This window comes from Cariama cristata, unplaced genomic scaffold (assembly GCF_000690535.1).
Source record: "Cariama cristata isolate BGI_N322 unplaced genomic scaffold, ASM69053v1 scaffold16121, whole genome shotgun sequence".
NCBI lineage: Eukaryota > Metazoa > Chordata > Aves > Cariamiformes > Cariamidae > Cariama > Cariama cristata.
Genome location: NW_009597670.1, coordinates 7965 through 19921, shown reverse-complemented (window position 1 = coordinate 19921; position 11957 = coordinate 7965). Strand labels below are relative to the sequence as shown.

Sequence of the window (11957 nt, the reverse complement as noted above, 5' to 3'; positions counted from 1 at the left end):
GCTGTTTGCTAATGGATGAGTAATTTATTAAGCAAATCACTAGTATAAGAAGCAGTGAAAAGACTATATTTTACACACTATTCAAGTGTAAAATTTAAAGAAAAGCAGTAAGAATGTTAGCATGTCTCCTTAGTGAAAATATCTACCCGATAGCAGGATTGAATGTCACAATTCATTTGCATAATAGTTTACAGCTAATTTTCGTGGGGATTTTTTTTAGGGTCATTCGGGGTGCCAGCATGGTCCAGTGGTTTCCTAATTTGACAGGAACCGTTAATCTGGAGAGCTTGTAAGTATCTGCTACAGAAATAATTTCCAGTAATTTATTGGTTTTGCCTCTTGTGAAGTGATTGAAGTATTATTAGTGGATCTGGAGAGCAACTGGATATATGTTCGTTCTTGTCAGTGAATATAATTACATAGCTTCCCTTACTGTGGTACCTGGGTGCTTCTTAATTATTATTTTTTTAATAGAGTAAGCTGACAACAGCCTATGAAAAGGCCATTGATACTAACCCCGCTCTCACAGAACAGAAAAACAGAAAAGTCGGCCTCTTCCAAAAAACCAACCAAACAAAAATTTTGGTGGGTGAATTTAGCACCCCAATAGCTGAGACACCATCCTTATTCTGCTCTTACATATGCTTGTTATGCCATCTACCATCAACATTGCAAACATTTATATATGGGTTGCATTTTTTTCACAGAACTCTAACAGGGACCAAGATAAACAGTATTCCTGTTAATTTGTGCCAAGAGCAAAAGGTGCTACGAGCTTTGTAAGTATAGACATTGTGCTCATATTTTCATTGCATCAAAACATTTTAAAAGAAACTTAAATCTAATTTAAAGCAAAAGTATTGCTTAGAATTGCTCATCCTAGTAGTTCTATTAAAGTTGGAAATCTGATTCTGGTTTCTTGATTCCTCAAATCATGGCAGAGTTGATGTAATGCCTTACATTCCTGAAACAAGGTCCCCTTTACAGGGATGCACTGTATTCCTTTCATGTGTTATAAAAGATATGGAAGGTGGTGCTGCAGAACAGTCTGTGCATCTTCAAATTCATTCTTAACACAACAGTAGTCATCTACATTCAGAGGTTAAAGAAGAGTTTAATTACAGTGCTTTGACTTTTTGTGCTCGGGAACACAGGAGGGAGCATCAGGAACCAAGAGAAATGGAGATGAGGGTTAGGAAGAGGATAGTAATACAAAGGCAAGACAGAAAAGCAGTAAGGATGTGTTAAAATAAAAGCAAAAAAACCCCAAACTGGTAAATGAAACCATGAAGGGGAGAGGCAAAGCCATGTTTATGCAGGAAAATTTGGAACAAAAGCAAGTGCTGAAAAATGGAGGAAAAAATATGTTCTGTTTTATAGAAGAAAAACTGGAGGAAAAGAATGACCAGGTAGGATTTATTTTCAAATGGCAGTTTATCTTTTGATCAGAACTTTGAAGATTGTTTGCAAGTTTCAAGTCTCTTTTTTTGCTGCGTATTTTCACAGAAAATTCTGAACTTTCCTAGCTTTGCTTAGGGAGGTGCTAGCACTCTAACTCAAAATGTGCACCAAATTCCTGCATTGCATACCATCTATCCAGTTTATTCCAAAAAGGCAGATTATCAATTTACCCTTTTAAATTACAACTCTAAGAATTCAGGGAATTTATACAGTATGGTTTTGAGGTATGCATATATCCAGATGCAGAGATGAAAGCAGTGAAATAGAATATAGAATGTATATAGAAATAGAATATAGAATCAAAAATACTGGTTGAGAGGGATCTCATGAGCTGTTGAAGCCACTGCGAAGGCATGGCCTGTTTCTCCATTACTTTTCAATTACAGAGCGCTAGTTTAAGTTGTTAAAAGTTTGTCAAATAGAGAGTTTGGGGATGAGGTTTTTTTAATGCTTGCTTGCTTTACGTCACTGGTTGAACATTTCAGGAAAGTAAAAAAAATAAAATTGTTCACTGAATTTAGAGGCAAAAAGGGGGAGAGAGAAATGTAGCTTTTAAAAACGTTACACAAATAGAGTGAATATAAGGCAATGAATCAACATTTTACAGAGTTATGTCGACAGCCTTATTTCTGCTATTTACTATTTCTGTTATTCTGCTATTTATTTATTATTTCTGTTGCAAGCTTGACATAGCAGTTATGTCTTTGAGTGTATATATGTATAATCAAAGTGCATAGTGGGGCTAGTTAGGATGACTGTGGAGAGATCACACTTGTGATTCCTTTCATGACTTTCTCTAAACTGCCCTTAGTTTTTCCACAGAATGTTACTAACAGGAAGATTTTTCTGCCAATCCCTTTAATGATTGCAAGTGATGAAATGTTTCAAGTAGAAAGGAGTTGAACTAAGCACCTTTCCCCCATTTTCTGTTTTGAAGGGACTTGTCTTACAACAATATAAAGGACCTCCCAAGTTTTAAGGACTGCCACTCCTTGGAAGAAATGTAAGTAGAAATACATGCTGTTCATCTTTATTACATCCTTAGTATGCTGAGTCCAAGTCTCTAGAAACTTTTTTGCTTCATGTTTGATCATAAGTTTCTAAGATTAAGGACAGAGGGATAATATGACTATCTCATGTGAGGACTGTCCTGGACAGAGAATTCAACCACTTGTGTTTTGCTCAATTAGCTAAGGTTTAATTGTTCCTAGGGCACAAAATGACTGAAAGACACCCTAATCCTGCATTTCATAGTAGTATTGCTATACGCATAAATGGAATGAGCATTTACATGTTTTCCTTCCTGCCTCTTGCCTCTTCCACTCTTCTTCAGTTCCCTCCAACCATCAGCCTGTGCTTGTGTAAAGGTTTTTTCCTCTAGTCCCTGTAAGACATGTTCAAAATCCATCTTTGCTTTTGCTTACTTCATTGCTTTAAAGCTTCTTAAGCTTAATTTCCAGACCCTACACAATTTTTCTGCATGAATATGTTCCTACTTCTTCTTCTACCTCTGCTGCACTCAAGCTTCTTTCCTGTTAACCAGAGTGGGGCTAATAGACTTCTCACAGGCCTTTGCTGTTAGACTCTTGACATCTTTGGGCTCCTTGTGCACATGGTTCATGGTAAAGGGAGCTAGTGAACTGGAAGTATAATTTGCCCATTAGCTCTTGAGATGTTTCTCAACATTTTCCTTTCATAAATCTGTATTTTGAGAAATGAAAGTCCACCCCAGGTTAGAATATGCCTAAAGATTCCCTGCAGAATGAAGTAGGTTTGTTTTAAATCTCAGTGTGACACTTCAAAGTTCACAAAGTGTTACTTTTAGCTTGGAAATAATTCGGTCCATACTTAACAGTCTCTTCTAAATTAAATGAGTTGTGAATTGGGATTGGGCAGAGGTGCCACAAAAGAGCTTCATGGTTGTATTAACATGGCTAGTGCAAAATACTTAAACAGTTTGCCTACAAGGGGAAATGAGAAAAATCTTACAGTTGGTAAGGCTAAAATCTATGTATTAGCAGGCACTAAGCTATCCCTCGGTTTGAAGTCCGACCAGTTAGCTAATAAAGTCCTGTTTCTACTTCTTTACTTTGCAGTTCCTTACAGCATAATCAAATCCGTGAAATCACAGAGGTTACCTTTCAAGGACTGTCCTCCCTTCGTATCCTGTAAGTGCATATAGCTGCATACTGAGTAAAACAAAATAATGGTTTTGATTCCCATGTAAATTGATGTCAGAGTTTGGTGTTACAAATCTGACTGATGGCAAAAGGCCAGGTATGCTGGATCCTAAGATGAGGCAAACCATGTACAAGAGATAATAGCAGCAGCCAGTTTCAGTTCCATTCTTTCTGTTTTCCATTTTGCTTTTCTAGCCTATAAAGATATATTTTTATATATATATGGAGATAAAAAAAGGAGATGATTTTTTTTGGTAGTCCACTATTTTGCATTATGTTATTACTATATTATTCCATTATATAGTATTTATTGAAGAGATCCTATCTGTTTTCCTCAGGAGGAGCAGACCAGTAAACAAAATTATCCCCTTCCCTTACATCTCTAGCTATATGAAGATTATATAGGATTATCAGAAAAAAAAATCCACATACTGACAGGTGTTTTAAAAGGAATGTCACAACATAAGATTTTGAAATCCAGCAAAGCAGATGCCCTTCTGCGTGTTCTTTTGTTGTCTTTCACCAGCCCTGCCAACGTGCCCTGCCACCGGTGCAGTTGTCACCAAAGTGATTGTCCTGGCACCTTCAGCCTGGGAATGGGTGGTGCCAGAGCCGGCCTCTGCCTTGGGGAGCACAGGCTGAACTGCTGGCACCAGGAAGGAAGGGAAAGGGGGCAGGAATGGGCGATGGATTCTACTTTGGGGATGAGGTGAAGCAGGATACAGCTGCCTTACCAAGGGATTTGGCTGCTACTGCACCTGTCTGACTGGGGGCAGAGAGGAAATGGGAGGGTTGTTCAGCTTTTCTGACAAAGGCATAATGTGTTTGTCATTTTAGCTTTTTTTTCCTCAGTATAGTGGCTGCTAACAAAGTTTTGATGAAACTGCTAACATAATCTCATTTGGCATTCATTGCAGTGACCTCAGTAGAAATCGGATCTATCAGATCCACAAGGAAGCTTTCACCACTGTTGGAGCTATTGTTAACCTGTAAGTAGGCTGTTCTGTGCAGCGACCTCCTCTCTATCATTAAACTGCTGAGACAGTAAATATTTTTAGCTTAAAACTGATGTCTGCCCATCGCATGTTTCTTCTCTGTGAATCGTGAAACCTCTCGCTAGCTGAATGTGTGCAGGGCACGCTTCTTTCAAGTGCCTACTGCACTGACAGGCATTTGCCAGAGCACAGCCTCGATAAGAGACTTTAAAAAAGCCTTCCAACTTCAATGAAATGTGTGCTATAGGATCTTCAAACTTAACTTTGTTGTAACACTGTCTTAATATTCACGTTTCAGAGACCTAAGTTTCAATGAACTTACTTCAGTCCCAACTGAAGGATTGAGTGGACTGAACCAGCTTAAACTTGCAGGCAATTCTGAGCTGAAAGAAGCTTTGGCAGCAAAGAACTTTGCAAAGCTCCGGTACGTTGGTAAATAACACCACAGAGTGCCTCACTTCTTTTGATAGTAACAAGCAATGTGACAATAAATGAAGCCAGTTTAGATAATACTTACGACAAATGATCAGGCCTTTTGCTGAGTCCTGTAATGCCTTAATGTTGGCACATATGAAAGGGCATCTGGCTATTCTGATGTAGAAGCCATTTGCAGACAATTTTCTTGGAACCTCTTACATTTTTCCTCCACCACTTTTCAGGCAGATATCACCTGACTTCGGCGTAGTGGTTTGGGTGGATTCCATTTTATATTGAACTGAGCACATCTGTCTTTCAGAGTGTGAAAAACGGCAGCAGACGTGCAGGTGTCTGATTCCACAGTCACCACACTTTATACACACGCTGTTTAATCTTGCAGGCAAATGATAAGAATAACAGTAATCGTTCAAATGGAAATCTGGTACTGATTTCAGTGGCAGGTGGATTAGACAGGGATTAACTGCTTTGCATTTTCAAAGATCTTTCTGTACATCAAGAAGAAGCAGTTAAAAATTGTTTCCCATGCTGTCCGATGGAAAAAATGGAGATGAAAATACTGTTAATACTGTCTTAAGGCCAGCAAAGGAATCCCTGTCACTTTTAGAATCAAGCCTCAGCAGTCCTGTGGAAACAGCAGATTGGATTTTAGGTTTTGACCTGTGTTTGAGAACTAATGCATTGTGGAATCCTTAGACTTGATGTTCCTCCTAAATATTTACAAGAACAGAATTCAGGAACAATACAGCAGATAGTTGATATTGTAGCCTTGAGTCAGAAAAATTAGCATCTGATCTGCTATTATCTCCTTGTTTATGTGGACTTTTTAAAACTCTGTATGCAGCTGTACTTCTTTTCTGCCAGGATTAACAGTATGTACCATTTCTGTCAAACACGCAAGAAAAAAATAGAAGAAAAAAATCTTATTTCCGGGCCACAAAATGAAGAGTGAGAATGAAAGATGTAATTTTTAACATTGTAGTCATCTGGGAATTAACTTTCTTACAAAACAGTTACTGTTTAATTAACTTGCTTAATTAGTTTTCAGTTTAATTTATACAGCAATGCCACAAACACTGGTTTGTATATGGAGTAGTATGAGTAGTAAAGAGAGCTAAACATCACAGAATTTTCTTTGTGCTCCTTGCAGCTGACAAGACTTGGATGCATCACCTATCCTTTATCTCTGTGCAAAAGTTCATCAGAAATGGTTACAACTGATCCAGTGTGAAATAATTTTTCATTATCAACCATGACAAAAAGAAGCTTCAGTTTTAGCACTGAAGTGTGCCACTTAAACTTTTAATAGATGGTAATCTTAACTTCGGTTACAATGGGTAACACTGTTGTTCCACCTGTATTTCAGGTCACTCTCTGTACCATACGCTTACCAGTGCTGTGCATTTTGGGGCTGTGATTCTTACTTAAACTCTAATGCTGAAGATTCCAGTCACCAAGATCAAGGTGCCTTGATGGATCGTGAGAAGGGTAAGTGTTGCATTGTACTAAAGCGGCAGTATTATTTTGGGCCAGACTAGACCGAGTAACAGTGTATGTTATCTTTGAATAAGGAAATTTGGAAAATATAATTCTCTGTAGGGATACAAAAGCTGTCTCTGAAAGTGCTTAGCAGTTGCTTACAGATCGGCAGTGCCATATTCCTTCTAAATGCATGAAATGGATTTATCTGACAGTGTAAGATTTGCCTGTTTATTAAAAAAAAAATAATCTATTTTTAAAAAAAATTCTACACTGCCAGTAATCTTTCTGTCATTTTCTGCCAGAGCAGAAAGTGTTTTATGGTTCTAAGTATTTCGACCTTCCTGTTCAGAAAGGGCTTGTCCTTCCACTGTCTACTTCAAGGCCCATAGATCTGTCCCCAGCAATGAAAGATATTGCCACTTTGTTATAAATCATTGTGAGTTGCTGAGACAGGCAAGAGTAACTCAAACTGCTGCAACAATTTTGGCACTGAGCGTTGGACCTTATGTGGCAAACCAGAACAGCTCGGCTTGTTAAAGGCTTGAACATTGGTGAAGTACTAGGTCTTTGATCTTTCAAAGGGCTGCTTCCATCCTGGACAGCTTCACTGCATTTCACTTTTTTTTTTATCTTCCTACGACTAACCTGGTTTTTATTTTTACTTGGATACAGCTGATGCAGATGTTCTAAGAAATGAGGAAAATGAGGAACTGGGACAGACTATTATTCACTGTACACCAGCAACAGGTAAATCTTCTAATGTGCTTTAGCCATATTGTGAACTTCAGGTGTGGTGTTATGCAAATAGCTGTCTGCAGAATTACATGTTTCATTCCTTGTAGTCATTCTGTACACAGAAGATTGAATTCTACAATGCTTGGGTGAAACTTCATTTGATGTCAGTGTTCTTTTGGATGAGCAATCACAAAGATCTGACTCAGCTTTAGACACATAGCACTGTATTGGAGAACTATGCTAGGAAAAAACCAGAACTTTGTTTCTATAAGCAGAACAATCAAGACTAATACTTAACATTTAGAGCCTGCTGTGTTTAATGCACTGCCCCCTAATTCTGCATTACTCTTGCCAAAGACATGTCTATGGAGCAGACTGTATGAATGCTTATCTGTTTCAGTGAGAAGTCACCTGTGGTTTAAAAGCTGAACTCAAACTGCTGTCATTGGTGGTTTTAACTAAGATTGATGTCTTTGCAGGAGAGAGGATGAGGAACACTAATGTGATTTGTTCCCCAGCCCTGCTATAGCGACATTAACTGACAACAGAGGGCTGTCACAAGTAGCTGGAGCAGGCAGTAGCATCTTAAACTGCTACAGGTATTTGTGCAATGAGTAGTCTTATTGGCATACCAGAACTACTCCAATTCAGGCCTGAACAGTCCAGAACTTTTGAAAGTCTTTGATCTTGCAAACGAATATTTTCATTCTAGGCAGCTTTGTTGCTGCCCTTCTTCTTATCTTCCTCAAATTGCAAATTTCCACACACGGTTCCACTCAGCTCCTAAAGTGCTTGCTGTGGTGCCTCCTACTTCCTTGCCTTTGCCATGAGCTCTCCAGAGGATTCCTTCTAGACATCTTGTAACCTCCTGTTTGCATAAACAGGAACACACAGATGGAGGGAACAGTATGCTTCCAGTGAAGTTACTTCTGGATGAGCCGGGTTTTTCCAAGTTTTGTTTCATTCTCTTCTCCTAAACTGATATTTTACATCCATTATGAAAATCTGTTTGCTCTTCATCTTTTGGGCTAGCCCCAGCTTTCAAATACAGCATGTCACAAGGATTTCTTGATCACAGCTAAAAAAAATTGTGGTCAGAAAGTCAAATATATTATTAATGTAACTGTACGTGATCTGAGAATTAATTTGACCAATGCTGCTTATTTGCTTTTGATCTCCTGTTCACAGAATGAGAATTCAGATGGTGTGTTACATGGGATAAACCTTTAAAGCCTTAACTCTCTCTTTTTGCCCATGCCAGAGATGCTGTAGCTCTAAAAGGAATGAAGGGCTTGTTTTACAAGTTCACAATTTACCTTGTTTTTCACCAGTCCCTCCCATACTAACAACTTGTTTTCTATGCCATGCTGTCTTCTGGTCATAAGTAGGACGCTCCACCCACCACTTAAGTTCTGAATCATTGCTCATCTCGTAGATCCACTTTCTGCTTTGCCTAGTGGCAGGAATGGATTGCTGAACAGTGGCACTCAAGTAGCATAGCACTGAAAGCCGTGAAACTCATCCTTCCAAGCATGAATTTCCCCCAGTGGGCTGGGAATGTTAGTGATAGGGGCGGGTAACTTGGAACTCTAAGGATAGTTAGACCTTGGGAGAAAGACAGGAAAGTGTGGTGGATTTCGTTAGTCTAAAGATACCTCACTGCACAGCTCCTAGAAAACAGACTTCACATTGATTTTGGAAGCATAGCATTGATGTTTTAAAATTTCCTAAGTAGGAAGTTGTTTTTATTTTTAGGTGGATTCAGCTTAGCAGGTCTTGTTGTGTCATGTGAACATATTGTAAAAAAAATTATTCTGGTGAGGATGTCTTACTCGGGAATACCTGCAAAAAAAGGGATTTTACTCCTGATTTTACTGGTCTCATAATCCAGTTAGTGCCATTATTTCTTGCCCAGAAATGAAGCTTGTTCATTTAAACAAACAAAAAGATTCTTCTTTGACTTGTTAGTTCAGTAATTTCTGGAAGTTGCTTTAGGCCTTGGGAGATTTTTCTACTGACATTTAATCGTTCTGTGCAGTTGCTGTCCCAGCCCACATTAGGGATGGGTTGTACTTAGCTTTCACCTGCCCAACGGGAGGGCAGGAGCTGCGCATAGCTGGGAGTCACAGGCTGAATCCGGTTCAGAAGCTCCAGCCCAAAGTTGCAGCACATTTTGGCATTTTTCTGCTCTGCCTTCAGCTCCCAGAGTGCGCGACTGCAGGGAGAGATCCCCAGCTATTGTGCTTTGGACAATTAGGAGTGCCTAATGGGGATGTAGGAGAGGTTAAACTCTTCTAATTGTTACTTAAAATCAGTAGGATTTCCGTATGGAATAAATAGCAATTAGAAGGATTAGAAGGGTAAGCAGTAGTAGTGACCTTTTTTCCTTGTCTCGCCTCATATTATTTTGCTTGTTGGACGTTTTTTATTATTTAAGTTTTTCTTAAGTGGAAAAGAAGAAGAAAAAAAAATTGTTTCTCCCTATATGACTTTCCAAGCTTACAGCGCCTTTCAGTGACGAGGGTGGGGGAGAGAGCTTGTGGTGAATTCCTGTCCCTATTAAACGCGATTAAATTGAATTTGTCGGCTGTTTTACAGATGTTTCCTTGTGACCAAAAGTTATTCCAGAAGGCACGTTTATGAATCATTTTTTCAGAGAACATGTTACTTCTAAAAAATTCTTTCTCCTCACAAGTCAGTTGTGAACATTTGCTTTTATTTTGTTACCAACTTTTTTTATGAAGTATGAAATCTAAAGAAAATAAAAAGTATTTAGGTGGCACTAATAAAAGCTATTTTGAGTAGCTAAAAGGTAATTAAGTTTGTTTAGCTAGCTTGTTTATACAAAGTATTCTCAAGTGACCATTCATCACAGTAATTATTATTTCAGGCATAATTAGTAAATAGCTTCAGCAGAATAGTTTACTTTCAACTGACCTATTCAGCAGTTCAGCTGTGTACTCTATTCATGAATTAATGAGGAGTGCTCTTGTAATACCTTTTGAAAATCTTGCTTATTAAGGCACGATTTTTTTCCTAAATTGGTTCTCCTTCTGTTTTTCTTTCTTCTAGGTGCTTTTAAGCCTTGTGAATATTTATTGGGCAGCTGGATGATTCGACTTACTGTCTGGTTTATTTTTTTGGTTGCTTTGCTCTTCAACCTGCTTGTCATGTTAACAATATTTGCATCCTGTACTCCATTGCCATCTTCCAAACTGTTTATAGGCCTGATTTCTGTATCTAACTTATTTATGGGAGTCTATACTGGTATTTTAACTTTCTTGGATGCTGTCTCTTGGGGAAGATTTGCTGAATTTGGCATATGGTGGGAGACTGGCAGTGGTTGCAGAGTTGCTGGGTTTCTTGCAGTCTTTTCGTCAGAAAGTGCCATTTTTTTCCTGATGTTGGCAGCTGTTGAACGGAGCTTTTCTGCGAAGGAGATCATTAAAAAGGGGAAAAGCAATCGCCAAAAACAATTCCAAATTGCAGCAGTTTTTGCTTTCCTGTGTGCTGTGGTAGCGGGCTGCTTACCACTTTTTTATAAAGCGGAGTACTCAGCATCACCCCTTTGCTTGCCCTTCCCCACTGGAGAAACACCTTCATTAGGTTTCACAGTAACTTTAGTGCTCCTGAATTCATTAGCATTTTTGCTAATGGCTATTATCTACACTAAACTGTATTGCAACTTGGAAAAAGAGGACCTCTCCGAAAACTCACAGTCCAGCATGATTAAGCATGTCGCTTGGCTAATCTTCACGAACTGCATCTTTTTCTGCCCTGTTGCGTTTTTCTCATTTGCACCATTGATCACTGCGATTTCTATCAGCCCTGAAATCATGAAGTCTGTTACTTTGATATTTTTCCCATTACCTGCTTGCCTGAATCCAGTTCTGTACGTATTCTTCAACCCAAAGTTCAAGGAAGACTGGAAGTTGCTCAGGCACCATATAAGCAGGAAGAACGGAGCGGTAGCAATTGCCGTCAACGCTCAAGGGGGCTGTGTGACGCAGGACTTTTACTATGACTGTGGCGCGTACACCCATTTGCAGGGTAACATCGCAGTGTGTGAATGTTGTGAATCGCTCCTGGTATCCAAGCCCATGCCCTGTAAACATTTAATAAAATCACACAGCTGCCCTGCGCTGGCAGTGGTGCCTTGCCAAAGGCCGGATGGCTACTGGTCAGACTGTGGCACCCAGTCAGCCCACTCCGACTACGCAGACGAGGACGACTCCTTTGTGTCGGACAGCTCAGACCAAGTGCAGGCCTGTGGCCGTGCATGTTTCTACCAAAGCCGAGGATTTCCTTTGGTTCGTTATGCCTACAACATACCGAGGATTAAAGACTGAAAAGGCTTTTTGCCATCAGCTGTTCTAATAAAGAGATATAATGCTTCATAGACTGTTGCCTGTTTTGACCTTTCGAGCAGGAAGCACTTTTTGTAATCATTCAGCATCATTTGTAAAGAAGGGAAGCGGGCAGTAACTTCTTGAGCCATACATTTAAAAAGAATTAAATAAATAAATTGCCCTGGCTGTAAATAATTGATAAACCAAATTTGTTACCCAGTATTTTTACTCTTTCCACACAATAGTGGTTTCTTTTATACAGTTTTTTACATGCTAATGGTGTGTTTCCACGTTGTGCCCCAGTTGTACTTTGCTTCTGC

At 39.1% G+C, this 11957-nt stretch overlaps 1 protein-coding gene across 1 annotated transcript in view; it reads left to right on the top strand.

Moving 5' to 3' along the window:
* Nucleotides 1–11684, top strand: part of LGR4 (leucine-rich repeat containing G protein-coupled receptor 4) — a gene marked incomplete at its 5' end in the record, with an annotated part of 44867 nt that extends 33183 nt beyond the window's left edge. The window contains 9 exons of the mRNA XM_009709002.1: nucleotides 221–289; nucleotides 708–779; nucleotides 2399–2464; nucleotides 3558–3629; nucleotides 4559–4630; nucleotides 4935–5060; nucleotides 6438–6565; nucleotides 7226–7300; nucleotides 10361–11684. Coding sequence (XP_009707304.1) covers nucleotides 221–289; nucleotides 708–779; nucleotides 2399–2464; nucleotides 3558–3629; nucleotides 4559–4630; nucleotides 4935–5060; nucleotides 6438–6565; nucleotides 7226–7300; nucleotides 10361–11637 — 1957 coding nt within the window. The remainder of the gene's footprint in view (nucleotides 1–220; nucleotides 290–707; nucleotides 780–2398; nucleotides 2465–3557; nucleotides 3630–4558; nucleotides 4631–4934; nucleotides 5061–6437; nucleotides 6566–7225; nucleotides 7301–10360) is intronic.
* Between the last annotated feature and the right edge of the window lie 273 nt (nucleotides 11685–11957).